At 41.5% G+C, this 25,155-nt stretch overlaps 1 protein-coding gene across 1 annotated transcript in view; it reads left to right on the top strand.

The window, feature by feature from the left end:
- Window positions 1-25,155, top strand: part of VPS53 (VPS53 subunit of GARP complex) — a 135,777-nt gene that overhangs the window by 32,500 nt on the left and 78,122 nt on the right. Inside the window, exons 5-11 of the mRNA XM_014827001.3 lie at window positions 2,460-2,546; window positions 5,801-5,916; window positions 7,591-7,710; window positions 17,014-17,092; window positions 19,912-20,055; window positions 20,522-20,664; window positions 23,055-23,196. Of these exons, the coding sequence (XP_014682487.1) occupies window positions 2,460-2,546; window positions 5,801-5,916; window positions 7,591-7,710; window positions 17,014-17,092; window positions 19,912-20,055; window positions 20,522-20,664; window positions 23,055-23,196 (831 nt within the window). The remainder of the gene's footprint in view (window positions 1-2,459; window positions 2,547-5,800; window positions 5,917-7,590; window positions 7,711-17,013; window positions 17,093-19,911; window positions 20,056-20,521; window positions 20,665-23,054; window positions 23,197-25,155) is intronic.

Below are 25,155 nucleotides of genomic sequence, written 5' to 3'. Positions count from 1 at the left end.
GAGGTGATGTTAGCACTGAGGAAGAGAATTCTTAGGAGGGAAGAGGAGGTGGAGTGAGTCAGCATGGATTCACCCAAGGAGTGCCTTAGGATAGAAAGTGTCAGATAGTGGGCAGCCTGGAGGTTGTGCATGTGAGGGAAAGGTGTGGGCAGAGGAGAACACTGTGTATGTCTATATTTATCTATGCATATACGCATGCAGGCATTTACTCAGGTTGGTCATAAGTCCTAGAAATAAACCTAATATTTGTGCAGCTTTTTACACCTATTATGTCAGTCAATCTTCCCAGCGACCCTGGAAGTTAGTGCCATCGGCACCACTTTGCAGGTGAGGAAATTGATGCCCAGAGAGGTTGTATAGCTCGTACGTGACAGTGGAGGCAGGCCTCAAATTCCTGCCTTCTGGCTGGAAAATGGAGGGGTTCTCACTCTCCCATTTTAGGGTGCTAAATCCTGGAATGAGAAAGGCAGGAGGGTGGGAAACTGAGTGGAAACAGTTGCTGATGAGGCATCCTTTGGGGTGGAATGGGCTTGCAAGGAGCTGCTCCGTGTGACCCAATTCCATTCCATTGGCCCTTTGATTGTTTCCTACACTTTAGGTGAAATTTCCCAAGTTATGAATTTTTGGCTCTGGCAGCAATGCCAACTCTTGTTCCGAGACTAAACCTTCTGATGATTAAAATACCTGTGTCCAGGTGGCAGAAATTACAGGTAGAAAAGCTCCTTTGTTCACAAACCGTTGTAGGTGTCAGTGACACGCTCCCGTGGAACAGATGCACACTGAGCCTGCCTGCCCAGGAGGTGGTGGAGCAGCGGCTTGGATAGTGTCACCTCCGACTCGGCGACTCTGACCCATTCCTCAGACTGGGCTAAGGAATGACTTCTCAGAGGAGCTTCTGGACATTCATTTCAGAAACTGTAACATAGTCACGTGCAACTGCTTAAAGTCCTTGTCCCCACGTGTGAAATGCCCGTAAATCCCAGAGGCGGCCGGCCAGGTGGCACAGTGATTAAGTTTGCATGTTCTGCTTTGGCGGCCCCGGGTTCACCAGTTTGGATCCCGGATGCGGACGTGGCACCCCTTGGCAAGCCATTCTGTGGCAGGCATCCCACATATAAAGTAGAGGGAGATGGGCACGGATGTTAGCTCAGGGCCAGTCTTCCTCAGCAAAAAGAGGAGGATTGGTGGCAGATGTTAGCTCAGGGCTAATCTTCCTCAAGAAAAAAAAATCCCAGAGGCAGAGGAAGATCAAAAGAAAGCTGTGTTTGGGATTGAGCCACACGTGGGGCAAAGAGCTCCAGAATGAGAAAGGAATCCCAACATCAGAAGACGTGGACAGCCCAAGATACCTGGGAAGGAAAGGGAGATTCCATCTCTATCTCTAACAAGGAATTTCCTACAGAGGAAGCTAACTCAAGTTTGCTTTTTGAGGATGTTTTCTAAGCAAAAAAGAAAACGTATTAGGTTTAGAGGTCGCACTTCCATACAGTATAGCTGAATGCAGGGGTTCAAATAATTCTGTCAGGGCATTTGTTGTTCTCCCTTCATCTCAGCTTTGCTTTCCTCTTTCCCCTGTAAGAGTGTCCTTCTCAGGGATGCTGGCTGTTCCCTATGGAAGCAAAGATGGCCACACACAGCTCTAGGGTTACACTGGCCTTATCATTACATTTATAAAGGGCTTGTGAGACCCAGATAGGACAGGCCCCTCTTAAATCCAAAATAAATTTTGATGAAATGAAGCGTGAGTTCTTCTTTTGGCTGCAGCATCTTTTGTAAGTACATCTGTTCTACACGTGTGTGGCTTTGGCACCCTCACAACTCCCTGAATATTGCTTCTCCTGCTTGCAGAAGCTACTGTGGGTTGTAATGCTTTACTGTGTGGCATCCATCTTTGTAGGTTTTTATTTCAGTGGAAGCATTTGGCTCACCATTGGCTTTTGAGTGTCCCTTTCTACTTCATTTCATAGGTTTCCAAATGGGGTACTATAAATATCTTTAAAGTTTGCCACAGTTCTGGAGTCCCATGTACAGTCCTGGTTTTTTTGAAGGTACGATCTTCTAGAATTTCCAAAATTCAGAGCTTGCCCTAATGTAGAGCCACTTTTGTTTCTCTGCAGGCTTTGAAGATTACTACCCACACGTACGCGCACACACACACAGATATGTGTGTCCTGTTGATTTGTCGTCATCAATAAAATGTAGCGAGCACTGAGATAGAGGGAGATGGTCTAGTTTTTAAATTAAAGCTTTATGATGCAGACTGGCAGGAATCCTGAGTATTTGTACATATCCAAATGCAGACTCTCTCTCCTGCCTTGGTCCAGTCAAATTGTCAGCAAAGTTCAGTGAATCAAGAGAGCTTCCTGGTAATTTTCTTCTGAGGCTAGACTTGATTACAGTGTGGTGACTAGTGCTGTCTTGCATTGCTTCTTGTTTTTTATTTATTTCTCTTCTTCTAGGCACTTGAAGAGGCCCAGAAAGCTATTCAGCAACTCTTTGGTAAAATCAAAGATATCAAAGACAAAGCAGAAAAATCGGAGCAAATGGTGAGTTGAGGTTTCTTCCTGACTTTTTTGCGCTAGAAGAGGAAGTTAGCTTCTTGTCCAGTCACACGAATTAATGGGCTTTTTCTGCCACTTGCTGCCAGCCACAGTGCCCACATCTCTAAAGCAAGCCTGCGGGGACATTCTAGATCAGTGCAGGAGGAGCTGCGAGACGTGGGTGACTCACCGTCCCTGCTGCCCTACATTCGCAGCCCTGTTTTTAAATAGGAAAAGCTTTTTTCTTTCCCAAAAATAGTTTCCTAGTCATTTTGGATTCCTTTCTCTCGCATTTGTTTATGTCACATATTTCTCAGTTAAGATATATGATATGTAACTTGGTATCACATGAAAAACTGGTACCAGTTCTAGGAGGTGGGATGTTCCCTGCTATGATGCATGTTTCTGGTTTTGATTAAGTTCTCCCTCTACAAATGTATGTCCTCTGGTGATGTATTCAGAGGCCCCTCCGCTGACCGAGAATCCAGCCTCACCCACTCCTACGCCATGGGAGGCACTGTGGAGTGGTAGCTCCTGGGCTCAAATTCCAGCTACGTAATGTAAGGTCATGTCTCTGAATCCAGTTTCTTCAACTGTAAAATAAGAATAGTAACATCTACCTCAAAGAGTTGGTATAAGAATTAAATGAGCACTGAGCATGGTACTAGGCTTGTGTTAGTTGCTCAATGAATGGAAACCGTTGTTAGTGTTTTTTTCCCTGTACTTTTTTTGGTTACAAACTCCTAAACCCTTACAGACTTTTCTCCCTACGTCTCCAGGAACAGATCTGAGGTCACATTTCTGAGTATCCGTCAGTTCTCTTTTTTGGCTGTTTGGCAAGATAGGCAAGAATATGGAGTGTGGGAGGGGAGGGACAGGCCTTCAGCTGAGGTCAGTGGGGGCGGGGTGACACAGAGAGTTTGATATAATAGTGAAAAACGTGGCCTGGGTTCAGATCCAAGCCCTCTGCGTACTATTGACCTTGAGCAAGCTGTTTAACCCCTCTGGAACTCAGTGTCGTCACTGTAAAATGGAGATCATAGTCATGTGTACATCGTCGAATTATGGGGATTATATGGGATAATGCAGAGCACACAGTTAGGCACTGAGGAAGTGTCAATTGTCGCTGTTCTTATCTTTAGATCTTCCTTCTTCTACTCCCAGGAAGGTGGTGTTAGGAATCTTAACTAGCAAACTAGGGGTCAAAGGATGAGAACTCTTTCATCAAAGGAAACGAATTGATATTTGTGCTTCGTTACAGAATTAAGCCTTTGAGAGGAGGCTGTGTATCATCAGAGAGGGATTTGGATTTGTGGTTCTTTCCCCAAGGATGTGCTGCGCTCAGCTCGATTCTCAGCTGACACGATCACATGTGCCTTTTGCTAGAGTTTACTGTGCTCAGGTTTCTTACTCATCGATATCCTTGTGATTCCAATCTGTCATTCTGGACCACGCTCTCTCCTTCAGCCGAGGGGGGACGCAGTAGCAGTCTGACTACGCTGCTTCTAAAGTTATTCAACGTTTTATTTTAAAGCAGTTTGCTTTGCTGGATAGTGCTTTGCTCACAGGAAGCAGAGGTAGGACTCAGGAGAGAACTGGTATTCGTTGAGCTCTTTCCATGTGCCAAGCACTCTGCCAGTTCTTTCGTACAAGTGACCTAATTTAGCCCTCACAACAACCTTATGAACTCAGTGGTATTATCAGTATTATTTTTATGATTACCTATGTTATAGATGAGGAAACTGAGACTCAGTGAGGCTAAAGAACGTGGTCTAGGACACAGAGGTGGTGAGTGGAGGAGCTGGGATTCAGCCCTGGAGCCGTCTGACTCCAAAACCTGCCCTGTCTTGCTCTGTCCTTTTTTGGCTTCCCATGGATAATAATTATGGAAAGTCACTGCCAGTGTTCTGTTTGCATCATGGTCTCCTGTGAGTTTGACCTGAGCACCCCTTGCGTGAGCTGCCATTAAGGGTTTTGTCTATGGAATAACAAGTAGTTCAGTTTGGACATAGGATATGTGATGGGGAGAGGTGGGGGCAGATGGAGACGCTGGGAATGAAGGACCAGTCGGCTCCGGTGCAGAGCAGAGAGGGCCTGAACGAGGAGTAGAAAGGGACAGATTACTGAGATGAGGCAGAGGAAGAATATTCAGGATTTAATGACTGACAAGTGATGCAAGAATGAGCAGAGTCATAGATGACTGACTTTTAATACCGTGAAGACCCCTGATGCTAGCACTAGAGCTGAGGAACCCAGAAAAGGGCAGGAGCGGGGTGGTTTGTAGGAAAGAGGATGATGATTTCAGTGCTGGAAGTGATTGGATTATAGGGCCAAACTCCTAATCTAGTTTACTATTCCACCCCTGATCTTTTTCCTCAAACTCAGCTATTCAGTAAAGAGGTGGTATGTCCTTAACCTTCTTTTTTTTTTTCTCCCCACAATAGAAATAGAGATATTTTGATAGTCTGAGAGTTATAGAGAGAGAGCAGGCTTGATGAGGAAGTCCCCAGTTAGCGGAAGAGTCCACCTAGATGTTAGTAAAGTTGGGCAGTTGTTCCCACTTCACTACTGAGTGCACTTATCTAGAGACTGAAATATACTTGTATTCTCTGATACAGAGTTTCTTCCCCTTGGACGTGCTGGTCAACACTGTTGGAATTTTACTCCCCTGATCACCTTCTCACTCCCTGAAAACGACACCTCTCCTCTTACGACATTACATGTTAAGCTTATGTTACCAGGGTTGCATTTTAGTCCTCTTGAGACTTGAGAGCAAATCATCTTTGCTGGCGACTGGGCAGATAAACCCTGTTCCATGAATAAAGACCATCTTAATAGAATTAGCTAACTAAAACTATCCATTTTGCACTAAACCTAATAGTCCCAGTGTCAGAAGGCATACTTTTCTGACCTTGTTCAAGAGATGTGCTATATTTGGCTCCTGGACCCTGGACACTGCATACTAAATTGCTGTTTGGATCACTCCATTTTGGGTGTAAAATAAAGTTCATTTCATTCTCACAATTGAAGATTTTGTAACCCTGGGTAAAGTGTGCTGAGGAAATGCCAAATTAAATTTAAATGGGCTGATTGGAAATTATTTTGATTATATATTATGAGAACGTCTGCGTTTTCTCTGGGACTAACCTGGGGGTTTTTCCTTGCTTCATTTGCATTATTTTCTTGTGGAGCTACTTGCAGATGGATTTGCATCTTTCTTAACATTCCTCCTTTTTTTCCTGTGGCTTTTCAATCTTTAGGTTAAAGAAATCACCCGCGATATTAAGCAGCTCGATCACGCCAAACGCCACTTGACCACCTCAATCACAACGCTGAACCACCTGCACATGTTGGCAGGTGGCGTCGATTCCCTCGAGTAAGCGGTGTTGACTTTCTCTTTTGGATCCACAGGAAATGAATGTGTCACATAAAGAAAATGACGTCATAGCTTTATTTACTTCTCGGCCAGGAAAGTCTCACTCTCCTGCCCTGCTTCCTGCAAATCGGTCTCAAACGTTCAGTCACCATTTTCGCTTTGTGCCCTCTGGCGTGGACAACGTAACAAACACCTGAAACTTTGAAGTGAAGTGCATGTGTGTCTGAAAGGGACCGAGAAAGCATGTGGAGAGGGACTCCAAGAATACAGACCCTTTGCTTGTGGTAGATCTCTGCCCTGGAGGCCAGCAAGGTGATTCAGGCCCATAGTCACGCCCTGCAGCCTCTGCCTTGGCGAGTTTTCCTGCTCCTGTTGGGCTGCGTTGCACTGTTGTCAAATTACCATATGGAAACAGATCTTTGAATCATTTAACCCACTTTTTTTTTTTCACCTTTTTTTGTTTTTTTTTTCAAAGGCAGTAGCTGCTTCTTTGGTTTATAGAGGAGCTATAAGGAATGATACATGAGGACATGAGAAGTAGTATTAAAAGGAAGAGCTGATTATTTACCACAAAGAAGCAATCCAAAGGCCTCTTTTACTAGCAAAATTCTGACATGCCAGTTCACTTCTGTGGTCTGTCTCAAGCTGAGAATTACCCTGCGTCAGCCTCAGTGTAATCTCATATGTGGATAGAGAAAGAGCATCTTCATGGAAATTTAGATTCAGTATACAAAACTGGGGGGAGAGTGGTCAGACTCCTTCCTGATCTCTCCCAGGCATTGCATGAGCTTCAGTGAACCCTGGTCCATTCTCCTTCGAGTAGTGATCAGAGAGGGCAGCAGGCCAGTGGGAGACTGGAAGAGCAGTTGCCTTGTCCCTTTCCCCAGATGCTCAGTGTTTCCCACCAAACTATCAGACCAGGAAGTGGTAGCAGCATAACACTTTGGCTTGGACTTGATCCTGTCTTTTTAAATGCCTCTTAAGGGAAGTTATAAATTATACATTTAATTTAAAAGCCCAACCCTAATGAAAAATTTAGATCTAGTAGTTTGTCCTTCCTTACTGTATATAACTGTTGATTTTATCAGCATTCTTTTATTTAAGCCTCATTAACCTTAGCAATAGGAAAAGTAGACATATCTGAAACAGAGTTACTTAACATTAGCTTAAAATCTACAGATTTAATATGTAAATGCATATAAATGCTCTTTGTTGTATCCAAGGAAGATGTGTTCTGTTTGCCCAAATGCTATAATCCTCAGATGGTAACATTCCTACCCCTTCTCTGTCAAAAGCTTGCTAATCACATGATACCCAACCCAAATACCAAACTCATAGTCTTCCCAGATTCCCCTCCCACCACCCAATGAGAATCCATCACTCGCACATTCTTTTGTACCTTCCACGGCACATAACTTGTACTTCTGTTTAGAACTCAGTTCATCCTACTTGGTATTAGTTAGATGTGTGCGTGGCTCTCTCCCTTGCTAAATGATGTCACCTTAAGGATTTGGACCAAGTCTTCCCCAGTGCACTGCAGCATGTGTGTAGTCAGTGCTCAGTAAATACTTATTGAGTTGATGTCTGTTTTAGGGCTTAGAGTAGCTTGTTTCATATCTATATCTTGTGTCCTTGGTGTTTTTCTAGAGTTCTCAACTTCTTATTTCCTTGCAGAGCCATGACCAGGCGAAGGCAGTATGGAGAAGTTGCTAATCTTCTTCAAGGTGTAATGAATGTTCTGGAACACTTCCACAAGTATATGGGAATTCCACAGATCCGGCAGCTTTCTGAAAGGTAAAATGTCACTGGAGAAAATGATCTTCCCTTGTAAGAAAAGATGGTGCTAGGAAGTGCTTCAGTACTTAGCTCGGTATGTTCATTGTAGAATCTTATTGTGGGAAAGGACCTCAGATATCATCTGATCTGACTCTATCTGTTGCAGATGTCCCCTCTACCATACCACTTACCAACTCCTTACCCTGGCTTCTACAGTGACCTGTGTTACATAGTTGCTGGCCTGGCACCATTGGAGTGGCCGCTGCTGAGTTGTAAATATAAACAACTCTCAGTTGTCCACATCTGTGAGGGAAACTGTTCCAGTAGTCTGTTTTCTTGTAACAAACCACCACAGAACTTGTGGCTTAAACAGCAATTATTTTGCTCATGTAATATGGCCTGGCTCAGCAGAAACAGCTCATCTCTGCTCCGTGCAGCTCCAGCTGGGGCAGCTAAGAGGAGGATCCGTTGGCTCACTCTCATGGGTGGCAAGTTGGTGCTCGCTGTCAGCTGGGAGCTTAGCTGGTTGTCCTCCATGGGTTGCTTGGGCTTCCTCATGGGAGGTGGCTGGGTCCCAGGAAGGAGCATCCAAGAGAACCAGGCCTTAGAAGTCATATAGCGTCACTTCTGTAGTCACAAGATTGTCAAGATTCAGGAGGAAGGAACATAGCCTCCTCCACCTTCAGTGGGAGGAATGTCAAAGTCATATTGGTAAAAAGAGCATGTGGGATGGGGTATATTGCTGTGGCAACCTTTGGAAAATACAGTCTGCCACTAGAACTTCAGATGTGACAAAATGATGACTTAGCCTCTTTAAATTTGTTCTTTCCTTCCTACTTCTGTTGAGTTTTAATCCCAGATTCAGAGCCAATAGAAAGAAAGACTGATGTCTAGAGAGAAGGAAGATGAGGATTCTAAAGGAGGATGAGGGGTGGTGAATTTAATGCCTTTTCCATTAGAAGTAGCAACAGGGAAAATAACTGAGAAGACAGAGACAGTCACAATTGACGAATCCTAATCTTTTTTGCAGCAAAGAAGAAACAAAGGGCCTGGTACTTAGCAGCAGCCATCATTTTCAACTCTGCCTTCTTATAAGGCCTGATTGCTACAGGCCTCTTTTTTCCTAAGTTTTTAAATTTTTTAATTATAGAAGTAATACATGTATACATTTTATTTATTTAAAAAAGTCAATATGCAGATGAAACTTAAGTCCCCTTTAGATAGATCTCAAATCCCAATGCTCCCCATGGAGATAGCCACTATTATCAATTTAATGTGTATATCCTCCAGATTTTTATCTGTGCATTTACATAAATCTATAAGTTCAGTTTGTGCGTTTATTTTGCTTTGTTTTATTTTAAATAAATGATTTCATATCATGTACTTCATTCTGAAACTTTCTTTTTATACCTAACAATGTATTTTAGAAATTTTTCCACATCAGTATATACAAATTTCTTGGTTTTTTTTTTTTTTGAGAAAGATTAGCCCTGAGCTAACTACTGCCAATCCTCCTCTTTTTTTGCTGAGGAAGACTGGCCCTGAGCTAACATCCCTGCCCATCTTCCTCTACTTTATACGTGGGATGCCTACCACAGCATGGCTTTTGCCAAGCAGTGCCACGTCTGCACCCGGGATTTGAACCGGCGAACCCTGGGCTGCTGAGAAGCAGAATATGCGAACTTAACCGCTGCGCCACTGGGCCAGCCCCCTCTCTTGTTCTTTCTAATGGATGCATAGAATTCCGTAGCATAACATTCTACAGATTGTTTTAACTATTTTCTTATCACTATATTGTTTGCTTCTGATTTTTAAATTACCCTCCCTTTTGCACATCTGCAAAATATTTGTCTAGGATAGATTCTGGGTCATAGGTTATATGCATTTAAAAGTTTAATAACTGCTGCCTTTTTGCCTCCAAAGAGGCTGTATTTACTCAGAGTGCTGTTGCACAGTGTGTGAGCACCTGTTTCCCATACCCTCAGTGACACTTGATATTGTCAGTTTTCCTTTTTATTTATCTGATGGATGAAAAATGGTATCTAGTTCCTTTAGTTTCATTTCTCTGGTAACTGGTGAGATTAATTTTCATTTAATTGTTGGCTGTTTGTATTTCCTCTGTGAAATGTCTGTTTGTATCCTTTGCCTGTTTGTCTGTTGTTTATCCCTTTCTTACTGATTTGTGGGAGTTCTCTGTATATTCGGGATGTTAATCCTTTGTCAGATCTTGCCTGCAAAACCATTTCAGTGTGTAGCTTATTCTTAGGGCAGTTCTTTGACTGTCCTTTCTTTTTCTTCTGTGATAATCGATCTATGCAGGTTTCCTACTTCTTTTTTAAATTGTGTTAAAATATACATAACGAAATTTACCGTTTTAATCATTTTAAGTGTACAATTTAATGGCATTAAGTACATTCACAGTACTGTACAACTATTACCACTCTATTTCTGAAACTTTTTCATTAACCCAAACAGAAACTCTGTACCCATTAAATAAAAACTCTCATTATCTCCACTCCCCCCACCTCTGGTAATCTCTGTTCTATTTTCTGTCTCTATGAATTTGCCTATTCTAGGAACCTCATATAAGTGGAGTCCTACAATATTTGTCCTTTGTGTCTGGCTTATTTCATTTAGCATAATGTTTTCAGGACATACACATACACATGCATTTATCAAGTTAATTATCTTAGCAAACCTGCATTCAGACTGTATCATGTATCAGAATTTCATTCCTTTTTAAGGCTGAATATTTCATGTATATACTGCATTTTGTTTATTCCTTCATCTGTTGGTGGGCACTTGGGTTTTTCCATCTTTGGGCTATTGTGTGATAGACTAGGCAAATCTATTTCCTGGCATTTATTGTTGCCTATTAAAAATCTGAAGTCAGTCTGACTCTTATTCTTTTATAAGATAATCTGTTTTTGTTTGGTTTTTATTTTGTTGCAGAAGCATTTGAGATCTTAACGGGGAATCAGAAATTTTACTAGAACATAGATTTCTTTTCATTCATGTTGCTCTGTACTTATCATTCCTTTAATCTGAAGACTCATGAGTTTCTTAAGTTCTGAGCAATTGTTGTCTTCTTTCTTTGTGTAGTTTTTATGCTTCGTGCTCTATGTTCTCTCTTTGTGAAATTCCTATTGCACAAATATTGGAACTTCTAGATCTGCTGCCATGTTTCTTAATTTTTCTTTTGTACTTTGTGTCTTTTTATCCTTTTAGGCTGAATTGCTCAACTCAACCTTCCTGTTTTAATTTATTCTTCAGTTGTGCCCATTCTGCTATTTGGCCCAGCCGTTGAATTTTTATTTCAATGATCCAACTTTAATCTTCAGGATCTCTAGTTGATTCTTTTTTCATGGTGATAATATCCTCTTGAATCTCTCAGGGAATATAAATTGTATGTGTTTTAAAGCCCCGAGTTGCCGTTTCTGTTTCTCTGTCCTCTGATGTAAGGTCTTCAGTTTGTTGAGCGTGGTGACTTTCTTTGTGTTAGCATTCCTCCAGTGTATGGTGATTTCCTGCTGAAAGCTCGTCTTTGGCCTTGAGATTCTCTGTCTCTCTGATCAGGAATGCTCTTTCACTGCCACCTGCTAATGAGGCAGAGGTGGGATGTGCTGCTCGGCTGAGTGTGCTACAGACAGCTCTTCTAAAGAGAGGTTGGGCTGGAGCTGGAGGAGCTGCCAGATGGATATGCCAGTGGCTGACCTTCTCAGCTTGGAGACTCCCTGGTTGCCTGGATGTTATCAGCCCTCTGGCCGCTGTCAGGGTTCTCAGACCCACACCCACTCCTGACTTGAGTGTTCAAGGCAGAGATGCAAACGTGGACACTGGCTTCATTGCTCCTGTTGCAAGAGCCCAACATATCCCACTGGCAGTGGCCCCACGGCCTCCCTCCTGCTCTGGAATCCATTACCCTCATGTCTTTCATTTTTGAGAAGGAGCTTTAGGCAATGGTTTCCTTCTTCAATCCTGTCCTACCAGGGAGTCCGTAGAGTTTCTAGTCTACCACTTCTTTTCTTGCCTTGTTCTGGGTTTTTATTAAAACTTTTTCATTATTTCTAAGGATCTGGGGCCAGAAGGGAAGGTTGCAACATGTGCTTAGTGTCCCATCTTACAGTGGAAATGCCGAAGGACTCTTAAGGAATGTCAGAACAGAGCTTGGCAGAATACCAGGGAAATCACCACCCTTTCCCTCATCCTTCCTAACCCCTTCACACTTAGAGCTGGCTGATCGCCGTATCACACTGGGCATGTGAACCCGCCAAGAAAGCAGAGAAACAGGGTTTTAGGAGCTGCAAGAAAGAAGGAAGCTTGGATGGAGAAGGCAGACTTGCTCCTGGTGGATGGAGAAGGAGGAGTGGAGGCAACATCACCTCCTGCTACCCTCCTGATCATCCAGAATTGATCTGTTTTTCCCATTCGTTTATTCTTTCCTTCATTTACCTAATAGATATTTACCATGCACCTTCTGTATCCAGGCCCTGTGTTAGGGTACTGTAGCCACAAAGATAAGAAAGACACACTCTCTGCCTCAAGAAGTTCACCATTTTCATGTGGAGAAGAGAGACACTAATAGAAAATTTCAGTATAGCATGGATATAACAGAACTGGCACCTGCTGGGCAAGGAGTAGCAGGATCTCAGAAGAGGAATTGATAGACTCCACCTTCAGGGTCTGAGGGGAGGGGTCACAGAAGAATTCAGTTTCACTCCAGTCTTAAAAGAATGGGTAGGATCGTATCTCCAAGAGAAGAAGAGAGAGGGGAGAAAAAATGGAAGAGAGAGAGAACATCATGGTAGTTCGGGAGACACTGGAGAGTGAAAGGCTGCATACTGGTGGGGTCAGATTTTATATGCCTTGCTAAAGAATTTATTTATTTTGTGGACAGTGAAAGATTTTAAGCAAAGAGAGGCATGATCTTGTTTGTATTTTGTACAAGTGTGGTGGGTTAGAGGTACTAGAGACTGGAGATTGAGACTATGTTCTAGACTACAGAAGATGAGGACCTTACCAAGAGAGTGGCAGGAGGTCAAGGAGATGTGCTGAGGAGTTGGCTACCAGTTGGTTGTGTGGGATGGGCATTGTTGATGGCAGGAATGTGGCAGAAGTGAATTTTATTTATAAAAAAGCAATGGAGGGACAAACAAGAGAATGAACTCTTTTTAACACTTTTTCAAAGAGGTGGTTTTATAAATTTGAAGGAACTTTCTTGTAATGACATTCCCCTTAAAAAGAGAAATGTAGGGGCCGGCCCGGTGGCGCAGCCGTTCAGTGTGCACGTTCCTCTTCGGCAGCCCGGGGATTGCTGGTTCGGATCCCGGGTGCGGACATGGCACCGTTTGGCAAGCCATGCTGTGGTAGGCGTCCCACATATAAAGTAGAGGAAGATGGGCATGATGTTAGCTCAGGGCCAGTCTTCCTCAGCAAAAAAGAGGAGGATTGGCAGTAGTTAGCTCAGGGCTAATCTTCCTCAAAAAAAAAAAAGAGAGAGAAAATGTAATATTCTGTCAGTATATTTCAGTGCTCCAAATGTTCATTATCATGTAGGATTCCTGCAAACACAGGAGGATTTACCTTTTTTTCTTTAGCTTGTTTTACAACTTCTATTTGCAAAACTTTTGTGTGGGTTAATACAGAATATGTGTTATTAAGTAACACTAAAAATAACACAAGAGAAGAAATCTTCTGTTTTCAGTGCTTGACTACAATTGTTTTTCAAGAGGTACTAAAAATTTGAGGAAAGTCCAGACTTCTTATTTTTAGCATCATTTCTGGTGAATTTTCCTCCCTTATGTTTATATAGCAATGGTAGAACCATCTGGAAATGATAGAAATAGCTGTTTGTTTGTGGGGAGGGAAGAAGGCAAGAGAGTTACACCCTGTGCATTGCTTCAGTTTCTCTAATTTAATAGCTTGCTGTCTATAAATTATAGGAGTCATATGAAAGATTGTGTTCTGAATTCGTTGCCTGTACATTTGAAATATGAAGTTCATGGACCTTGATTTGAATATAGCTAGTTCTTCCAACTCCCCTTCTGGAAAATGCTTAAATGTTAATGTAGCGTTAAAGGAAAAATTTTTTTCTTTAATATCATCTTTACATTTCAAATCCTCCTGGCTTAAGAATATCCATGAAAGCAAATGTTTCTAGTAATCAGTCAGTATTTCTTGAGAAAGAATGGAAGACTCTTGCATTCTCTTGAAGCCCTTGAACTAAAAAATATTTTTCAAGACTATTTCTGACCTCTTTTACGTGGGAGATACTTAGCAGGTTGGGGCAGGGGGGCCGGGGGACATCGCCTGTTGTAGTGATAAAAGAGAAAGTAGAGAATGAAGAGTCCTGACTAGCTGTGTGACTTTGACAAGTTTTTTCTGAAAGAACTTATGAAAATTTCGAAAGAATAAAGGTTTAAAAGTGTAAGGGTTGTACTTGATGATCTCAAAACATCCCACAGAGTCACTCCAGGATTCTGGGTTGAGATTCTTTATAGAGCCTGGCTGTCTGGAAATGGAACATCTAACTAACTAACCTTCCTGTCCAGTACAGGCTCTGTGTATTTGGGAGTGTATCGTGAAGTGTTGAGAATATTTTCTTTGGGACTGTCGTTCATAAGGTAATGGAAGTGTCAGGGTTACTTTATCCACAGATGTCTAAATAATTTTCATAATTTGCTGTCCCTCTGCTACCACTGGTTATGCAAACGATAACACATTTAGGAAAGGGCGCCTTTGAACCACTGTTGGTCACATGGCATGGAGAATGCTAGAAGCCAGTTGATTGACCTTTCTTCTGGGCAGCACAGTGAATCTTTCATTTCCTAAGAGTGATGAACACTGAACTGTCCCCACCCAACCAGGCTGAGCTTATCTGAATGCCAAGAGGAATTCTTATTTACCCTCTACTCTGTTAGTTGTAGATAGATTTCCTAATCATTCTTATGAAAATCATGGCAGCTCAACTCATATAGACTGTGCTAGATTCTGCTAAAAGAGTCTCAGTTGATCCATCTCTTTACAGTAGGAACGTACTTTTCATTGTTAGAATAGGAAGGAATATAAAGGAGTGATGCTGAAGACACATTCTTTTAAGTGTGTTAACTTCCTTCTAGGATCCTGTTTAGACAACTAATTGTGAAGACTACTGTTCACACCTCATCCTGAAAATGCGTGGAATCGTGGTTTAGGTTTGTAGAGACCATCATTAATGTCAATAAGAGAAATGGTTTCTCTTTTATCCGAGTCACTGATAAAAACTGTGCTTGGAAACCTTTATGTACAGAAGCTTGTTCTTCTGCTCCAGCATTAATTATCCATCCAACTTTCAGCCAGCTGTAAAGATGGATGCTGTTCCCAGCTAGCACTGTAAGATGTGTGAGTAGAATGATCAGTACCGGAGGGGATGCTGGAAGGCATATATATATACAGGCGTCCATCTCCACCCTCTTATTTTACAACTATTCTTAGTTATGGCCCATGTAGGGGAAGTAACTTACTTACAATTACACGGAGCTCACTAGTGACACAGCTATGTCTAGTCTGTCTCAAGAGGTGACTTTGAAAATGGATTGAACAAGATGGCAAGGGGGTGTGCAGTCGCAGTCTGGTACTTCACCCTCTCTTTTGCCCTCTGGGAGTACCAAGCCTTATCATAGGCTCTGGTTGTCTTTTCAGGCACCCCAGTTTCAAACTGAGCAAGAATATGGAATTAAGGGATTAGGGAGGGGGGTGACAGAGGCAGAGCTGGTACCGTCAGTATCACTGAGATGCTCAAGAGCCTCGAGAATGTGACCGTGAATGTCCTTGGCTGGGGGTGGGACTTCCCCTATAGGAATTGTCCCTGTGGTTTAGGAGGGAACCAGTGCTCTCTGTGCGCTGCCAAGAGGAGAGTAGGAACAGAGGGGCCTGAGGCCCTGGAAGCTCTGTCTTGTGACCTGGCACAGAGAATCTGTCTGCCTGGCCCATCTTGTGGAGTCACAAGATGCTTCAAGGTACAATTTTACAAAAGCATGTTCTCTTCCCTCCTATCAGAGCTCACACTCGAGGACTGCTTCCCACTGTCCGTTGAGCACCTCTAGATGGATGGCCCTGATTTGAGGGGCTACTCCAGTAATAGCCTTATCTTGGTCATTTCTAGTCCCCTTGAAAACTGACTTAGGAAGCTGCAAACCCACCTATATGAGTGGTTTTAAAAGTTTTGAAGATAGTGGAAAAACCCTGGAAAGTATTTGGAATAAGGCATAATTATAACTATGCCACAAAGAAAACAGACTGTTTTGGGTCCTGCCTATCCCCTCATTTAAAAAAAAAGTCTCAGTAGGTTGCCAGGCACTGCCTAGTAGCCAAGAAATTGTGGTTTTGAGCTGTTCACTATTTCTAGAAACTTCATAAAGTTAATTCTGAAGTAACAGGGTGGAGACCAAGAAAGGAAGAACAGTATTTTATGGTGCTTTTAGCAAAGATAAAATATTTGCTGCAGGCTCAGGGCAATCCAGGGCCGGTCCCAGAGCCTCGCTCCACTCCAGCTCTGGGAGGCTGGCTGGCGGAGCACATGGTCATTGCAGGGGGCGCTGGCACACAGCTCCTCTCTCATCCCAGCTGCTTCTCCTCTCCTCTTTCATTTAAGCCAACAAATATTTCTTGAGCTCCTCGTATACATGCAAACCACGATGTTAAGTACTGACCTCCCCTTTCTAATGCTTTTCATCGTAACTCAGTCTTTGTATTCGCGATCTTCTGAGTGCCCTTAAATTTTCATTCAGTGCCCTTCACTCTCAATTAGCAGTTCATTTTATCATTTAGATCTTTTTCTTTTTACTTTAGAAAACATTCTTTTTGTTAAAATTTACCATCCCGATGTTAGTTTCTGGGTTGGGAAACAAAACCAACTCTGAAGCAATATGGAACCCTCCTCCCCTTCTTTGCTCCAAGGTACAAGAGAGCTGTTATACCAGTAATCCAGAATGGATTTCTGCTTGACTTGAGCATTATTATCTAGCATTTTCCTGCAACATAAATACCCCCACTGACATTTTGTAAACATTAATGTATACTCCTTCACGACAGGTAAGGGCGGCCTGGAAGAAATTTGGTATGTAGAAAATCCATCATGAGAATAAATTGGATGCCTGGGTCCTGGTCATAAACCTGCTACTAACCAGTGTCTGACCACTCTTATCTAGCCACACCTGCCCCCTTCCTGGATGATCTCTGAAGACCTCAACAGTTCTGACCCCTATGGATCTTTGCATAATTGCTTAATGGATATTTGAAAATTACACAGGCAATGATTGATATGTTCTGTTTTCCCTACAGAGTGAAGGCTGCCCAGACTGAGTTAGGACAGCAAATCCTGGCCGATTTTGAAGAAGCATTTCCTTCCCAGGGCACCAAGGTATTGTTTTGCATTTTCCTTCCAGTCTTTATATATTATCACCTTTCTTTCCTAATTCATACTCATTACAGTTACTATTCGTTTACCATTCCAGAAGTGTTTGCCAGCAGCCGTAGGTCTGTTTGCCAGACGTTCAGGGTAATGAGACCATCCTTGATTTTAAATACCCCAAAGCAGTGTTGATTCCTCATCTTTGTTCTTCCAGCATCAAAAAGTGGGGATTTGTTTTGGTTTAATTTAATGTGTGTCAAATCTAATATCTTGTCTGCCCAGTAAATTCCTTTTTTCTCATGGCTGTGTTAAAAAAAAAAATCTTCAAGCCGCAAGGTTTTTTGGATTGTTACATAACTTATTGGTTTCAGTTTGGTGAAAAGACAACTGGGAGGAGTGTCCACAGGCTTATGTAACCCTCGGAATGACACAGCTAGGAGACTCCCTGTTAATGATCGGAGTCTTGTTCTTTAGAATTAATCCCTTTAGCTCTCCCTGATAGCGTATCTGTTTGTGTTGTGTCTGGGAAGCCCACAGTCTTCCACTTGTGAGCTATTGGTTACACTTCTCACGTAACAAGCTTGGCCTCACTTGGCTGTCATTGTGCTTGGGTAACTGCTTTCAGCTCTGTCCTTCAAATTGTAGCAGACGTAATCTTAATGCTTTGCATGTGTCAGGGAGGGAAGAACCTTCAGTAGCTTTTTTTCTCTATTATTTGAGCTATTTCAAGAGAAAATTGTTCATCACAGAAATGAACCAAAGCACACATGAGCGAGCAGTGTTCAGACTGCACTTGGTGGATGGAGATGGGGGATCTGTGTTCATTTACTGAGCCAAGGAACATTTCCTGGATCTGCTCTATAATTCAATAACTGGAAATATCTTAATCATTTTTCTTTGTGCTCCATAAAAGAAACTTAGGAAATAGGTGGGGGTAGCTGTCCTAGCTTTATAGATTACTTTCTATAGGAAACCTGCTCTTGATTTTAATGTCTGCATATTGTGGCTGTCTTCTAGCAATCAGATGTTTTATTTATAAAGTGTGTTTCTCTGAGGACTTCATATTTCTGATTCATTTGATGTAACTGTGGGGAATGGATGTTGGAAAGCCATTCTGTGAAAAGAGATTGTAAGATATTCACAAATTATAAGCACTAGACTCTTCTTAGTCCAAGGTCTGCTTTACTATACTCTGCTGTCCGTCCTAGTTTCAAGAGGTTCCAGAAAGATGTGAATGAAGCCCAGCTTTGTTATTTAGAAGGAACTAACCATAACTACTTTATATCTTTTTCTCAGATCCCACCAGGCAAATGAAGTTAAAATGATTTTCTGTGTGTGTGTTTAAGATTGGCCCTGAGCTAACATCTGTTGCCGGTCTTCCTCTTTTTGCTTGAGGAAGATTATCCCTGAACTGACATCTGTGCCAATCTTCCTCTGTTTTGTATGTGGTATGCCACTACAGCATGGTTTGATGAGCAGTGTGTAGGTCTGCACCCGGGAACCAACCCCCAGAACCCAGACTGCCAAAGTGGAGTGTGCAGACTTAACCACTACCCCACCAGGCCAGCCTCTAAAATGCTTTTCTTGAACAGCTTGCTTCCCTTTTCTCTGGCTGAGTAACTTAATGTTGTTTTAAGAGTTTTCTTTTTTCCTTTTTAATGATTATTGACTTTTCTTAAAGGCCTTGTGTTACTATTCCTATTTCACAAATGGAAATCAAGATATTAAAAAAATTATCCAAGGTAACCTATTAAGTTCTTTTTAAATGAAAAAAATTAAACCCATGAGCCCATAGGTTTTGGCTCCTGTGGCTTCTCAGTCAGATCAAACACCTTCACCCAGAAGGAAGAGTTGAGCAGTCAGAGTGCTCTGCAGATGACGTAAGAGCCACTCGGCGTGGAGCAAGGCAGCATTTTAACAGTTTAGCTTTAGGCAGCTTAGGTAACACTTATGAAACTGTTAAACTTCTGTTGAGATGGATAAATTGGACAGAATTGGCAAAAAAGAAAAATCATAAAGATTTGGAAGAACCTTAATCATCACCTAGGTAAAGCCCTTTTTTCCTTTATTTATTAGATGAGTTTCAGTAACTACGCCAAAACTACATGGCTATTTAGCCAAGCCAAGAGTAGATTCGAAATGTTCTTTTGACTGTAGTCCACTCAGCCAGCCATGTTCATTCAGTGAGTTACTGTAAAGAAGCGTTCAGTGAGATTGAAGCCTTCAGTAAGAACAAAGGCCTTCCCATCGTGGTGTATCCATACACCCCCTTGATATCCTTCTGCTGTTCTTTTCAGGTCAAGGGGCCGCTATCGTAATATTTTACCTTTGGCTGCCTGTCTGGGTGGTTGACTGTCAGTGAAACAAGTCTGGTGTTTTGGAACGTGGTTTTAGGTTTTAAATGCCACCACACTTTTTGGCACAAATAGAGCACCGTAAGAACAGGAATATGAGGTTAGAATCGGGAAGGTGGCGCGCGTAGAGTGAGACTGGGGTCATTCTGACTTTCAGGGCTCTTCAACAAGGTGATTGCAGTTTTGGTGTTCAGAAAGCCAAATTTCCTAGGATCATTGCTGGCCCTGTTTCCAAAATGTCTCATTGCTCATTCACAGAATAGCTTTTATGTTGGCTACTGCAGACCAGCTTAATGATTCTTTCATCAAGGAACAAGCAACTAAAATATCCATCCACAGCAGAAGAATGAGTGTCAGGGGAGTGGGAGTAGTAATAACTTCCAGAGAGGAACAAGAAGTAGCAGCTGTCAGAGGCTGTGAGATTTAAAGGTTGTTTCTGGCTTTTGAACTGATGTGCGTTGTTTGTTTTACCAGAGGCCAGGAGGACCCAGCAATGTCCTACGAGATGCATGTCTGGTTGCTAATATTTTGGACCCAAGAATCAAACAGGAAATCATCAAAAAGTTTATTAAACAGCATCTGTCAGAGTATCTAGTACTTTTTCAAGAAAACCAAGATGTAAGTATTGACCAAATGAGATCAGATGTTACATTTGAATTTTATTGAAAATTGAGTGCTCTCAAGTGTAGTGATTTACACTTTATTAGTATTATTTCTTAAACTATTGGTTGTTGACTGATGAATCCTAGGGGCTGACTGTACAGTTTAGTGGTTCTTTACCATTTGGGGGTCACTGACCCTTTGGAGAAATTAATGAGAGCTACAGATCTTCTCCCCAGAAAAATATACCTACGTTTAAAACTTTGCATACAGTTTTGGGAAATTTACAGACCTCTGAAGCCCAGTCATGGATCCCAGGCTAAAAACCTCTGGATCAAGTGAAAAAGTAGCCTAGTTTCTTTAAAACTGTGAGAAATAGAGAGGTTGGTCATGTTTTTCTGGGTTCTGTGTTTCTGCTAGCTTCCTTAAACTGTGAACACTACTTCTAAGCACTGTGGTGGATTTTGTTCCCTGCCTTCCTAAGGTTGCCTGGCTGGACAAAATCGACAGACGCTATGCCTGGATAAAACGCCAGCTTGTGGACTATGAGGAGAAATATGGCCGTATGTTTCCACGTGAGTGGTACATGACCGAGAGAATTGCTGTAGAATTTTGCCACGTCACAAGGTAGATTCCAACTCTTTACTGATTTTGGTGTTAATTGAAATCAATCCTCCAGTCTCTGGAGGTTCCATGTTGTCTTGTGGATTGGGTACCACTTACACCTTTTTTGGGTTGTTTTAAAGTCATTATTTACTTCTTCACCTGTGCTGGACTCTCTCCCCGCAGAACACTCCTTTCCTATTGAAAGTCAGATTTTATATATCCAAAACCAACTCCCTAACTCCAGTTGTAGTTATATTGCACCTTGTTCAACTTCAGTTTCAGCCCTAGAGGAGAGAGCATCATGTGGAGGAGGAGTAAACACTTTGATGGGAAAAAAGTGAAAAAAGAGCCAGGGCACTTTTTTTTGCCTTAACAGTAATATATATACAACACAGCAGCTACATCTGCTCCTGTCTTTGCTCTAGGACTTTCCTTTGGCCTAGCCCTTGCCTTGAATAGCCTACCTTCTCAACTTAACCAACTTAAGGCTCATCAACAGATTTCCCGATAGTGATTCGTTGCCCCACGTTTCCCCTGTGTCTTTATCACATATCTCAGTGTGCAGTATATGTGTCCATCATCGTTTTGATTTTCTGACTTGCTAAATAGATAGTTCCCTAGGGACGGGGATAGTATCTACTTCAGTGATGTAGTAGACACTCGGGAAATATTTGCTGAACAAATTTCCTACCCTAATACAGTGATTATGGTCTTTGTATAATTAATAATGTTGGCATCTGAGTGTTCTAAGCATTTTAAAGACCTTCTCTCATTCATCCTGTCTTCAGTTTCCATGAGTGTAGCCCAGGGACAAATAGTCCCTTTATCTGGAAGAATTAAAGCCCAAGAAGGTTACACCACTGTATCCATGACAGAGCTAAAGGTAGAAAATTTTTTATTCTCTACTTGTGGCTATACCACAACAGTGGCAGTAACTGGTTTTTATTGGTTAAACATTCCCTTCTAATAGTGAAAAGATACATTAACTCCAGGTTAATTATTTTAAAAGTCCCATATCCAAGCGTAGCTCAGCCACCTTAGAGTAATTCATGGTAGTTTTCTTTCTTAAAATCATAGGGAGTATAGTCAAGTTGCATGCTTTAATCACATTGTAGGGAGAAAATGTCTTAAGCGATGTTGGCTGCTGGTTATTTTTTTTAATAGACTTTCTTTTTTAGGACAGTTTTAGGTTCACAGCAAAATAAACAGGAAGTTTCAGAGATTTCCCATAATCCCCTGCCCCTGCACATGTGCAGCCTCCCCCAGAGTGGTACATTTGTTGCAGTTGATGGCCCTACATTGACAGATCATTATCACCCAGAATCCGTAGTTTACATTGGGGTTCACTCTTGGTGTTGTACATTCTATGTGGCTATTGTTTTAAGAAATAAGTTTGCTACGATAGATTTAGATAACCTTTTAGTATTGATTCAAGGTCAGTTGTGATTGTCACTTCCTACGTACTGATTAGCAGAGAGAGAGCAAATTCCTTGAGAAATTGATAACTAATTCTCTTTAGCATACAGTTCAGCAACTTGCAAACTAACTCTGAAAAATGAAGTCCGTGGGAGCCTGGAAGTATACTAAAGCCAACAAACCTGCCATTGTTGTCAGCTAATGTCAGTGTCGGCTGCCAAACTTTCAGTGTTCGAATTTTGGCTAAAATCCTACAGATACATAATTCTCAAGTAAACTCAGAGGCTCTTTGATTTTGTCATTTATTTATGTGGGAAGATGATCACAGCTCAGAAAGTAATAAGAACTCTCATGTCATTGCTCCTAAACAGCTCACATTCTGAAACAGAACAATATGAGTGACTGGCACTTAAGCTTCACAGGCAGGCACCACCTAAGCGTGTCCATGTCGCTTTTCACGTGGGGATTCTGGTCTCTCACATGTGTTTCCAGGGGTGCTGCTCTCTGGCTGAAGGGAGGGTTTTGAGCTCTCTGGAAGAGGGAGGACTTTGTAATTCAGTAATTAACAACTTGTGAAATTACATAGAATATATGCATTTTTTATAAAATACTGAGTAAATGTTTCATATATATTATTAGCAAATTATTGAGAAATTTAAAGATATAAAAATAGTGGTAACCATATAAACAAATTGGTGTCCATACTCTTTGATTTCTTTTGACTGGTGGATGATTTCACCTTAAAATTCTTATTTAGAATATATATGTCTAAGTTGATAACAGACCTCAGGATTTGAAATGATCACGTACATTTTTTTTAATATAAGCTAAAGCCATTTACTTTCTCTTATCTTGAATGATCAGTTTGTTTGAAAACATTCTTTTTTTTTCTCTTCTCTATGCTGTACATTACATTGTCATGTCTTATTTATTTTATGACTGGAAGTTTGTACCTCTTATCCCCTTCATCTGTTTCTTATCTCTTTATTTTGAAGGACAGAACTTGCCAAGATTATGCGTACCAGAGCTAAGGAAATTGAAGTGAAGTTGCTTCTTTTTGCTATTCAGAGAACAACAAACTTTGAGGGGTTTCTTGCAAAACGCTTCTCCGGCTGCACCCTGACAGATGGGACTCTGGTAAGACCTTCCCAAGGGAGACTGGAACCCAGTCAGTGGCTTGGGTGTTGGGCTTCACTTCAGTCTTTCACAGTATGGTGATTCCGTCCATTGGCTCAGGTGTTTAATCTCCCATTTCATGGATTTCGCTGAATTCATGTGAATAGTGATGATACTTTGTATGGATTTATTGTTTGTCTCTGATGCAGTACTTCTTGTTTTTAGAATGTCCTATCATCATTTTATCTAAATATTGGTCCCATTTTACAGGCCAGTAATTTTGTGAGTCATAGAGGCCTCACTTATTCAGTCACAAATAACTTATTACTTTATCACCTTCAGTTTGATTATAATTAGGATATGTTTTTACTTCAGGGTTTGTTTTCTTAATGTCTCTGGTAAGCAAACCAGGTCCGTGTGTCTCTGTAAACCTCAAGCCAGGTGTACAGATCTGCATGTCAGAGAGATACTAAAAGATTAAAAGACAAAGATATGCAGATCAGAGGACTGTGCACTTCCATTGAAAAGGTGGAATGTGGTGGTGTTGGTTACAATTATTTAAGCTCTGTATAATCAAAGGCCAGGTCCAAAGTGTCTCTCTGAAAACCTCTTCTTTTTGGAAACCCAGACTCCCTGCTAACACATTAGTATGTTTTCTTCAGGTTCTCTATATGTAGGGAAACCAAATTTTTATGTTTTATAGTAATTTCTGTTTTCATCATGACACACACACAGAGTTTGCGCTCCTTGAGTGCAGGAATCATGGCCGACCCATCTCTGTTCCCTAATCATGTGACGAGTACACAGACCTTGGACAGGCAGACAGGAGTGAGGAGGGAAGGAAAAAACGAGGAAAGAAGAAATCAAAATTGAGAAAGCCATACCTCTTGAATTCCCTTTAAAACTGGATTGAAAAACAAAAATACTGCTAGTAATAACAGAGAAGTGATGTGATTTGGTAGGAAAATCCTCAGACCGGCAGTCAAGAGAGACCTGTGGTCCAGTCCTGACTCTCTTGTAACTCAGTGAACTGCCTTCTCTGTTAAATGAGAAGAATAGACTGTCCTTTAATAGCAGGGTGCTAGGGGGAAATAAACAAGACATAAAACCCAGAAGCCATAAAAAACAGTACTGAGATTTGACAACATAGAAAGAACAAAATTCTGTTTGTAAAAAGAGACCATAAACATAATTTAAGGGATAAACAACAGACTAGGAAAAAAAGTAGTTTAAGCTATGTAAGACAAATGACTAATAGCCAGCATATATAAAGAATTCTTAAAAATCAATAAGAAAAAGACAAGCAACCCATTAGAAAAATAACTACAGGGTCTAGCAGGAAATTCACTGAAGAAATACAGTTGGCTAATAAACATATAAAAAAATAGAACAGGATACTAATTTCCATACATCAGGTTGGCCACAAAATTACAAGACTAACAATACAAGATTTTAGTACTGGTATACAAATTGGTACAGCCTTTTTGAAGAGCAAGTTGTCAATGTGTATCCAAATTTAAATGTGTGAGGCAGCAGTTTCACATCTAGATATGAAGTCTACAAAAAAGTCCCGTACATGTAGAGGGGGTTTACAAAGAGGTGAACTGTAGCCTTAAAAGCAAAAAAAATTGGAGATTTCCATAATATCCATCATTGAAGAATGGTGAAATACAGTATGGCCTATCCAGACTGTGGCGTTGTGTGCAGCAGTTTAAAAGTGGTAGAATAGGGGATAGATCCAGGTGTGCCATCACAGAAGAAAACCCTCTCAGATGTATTAAGCGCAAAGTGGAAGTTGCAGGCTAGTATCTATAATTCCATTTATGTAAAAGCAAGAAGCATGTTCATGCATGTGACTGTGTAAGAAGGAGGTTGGAAATGCTAACAGTGGATGTCTCTGGGGAAGGAAGTTGGAGTGAGAGTAGATGGAGAAGCAAAGACTTTTTTTTTTTCACTTTACTCTGGTACTTTGTTTGAATT

Source organism: Equus asinus, chromosome 13, assembly GCF_041296235.1.
Source record: "Equus asinus isolate D_3611 breed Donkey chromosome 13, EquAss-T2T_v2, whole genome shotgun sequence".
Taxonomy (NCBI): Eukaryota; Metazoa; Chordata; class Mammalia; order Perissodactyla; family Equidae; genus Equus; species Equus asinus.
This window is presented reverse-complemented; position numbering and strand designations above follow the sequence as displayed.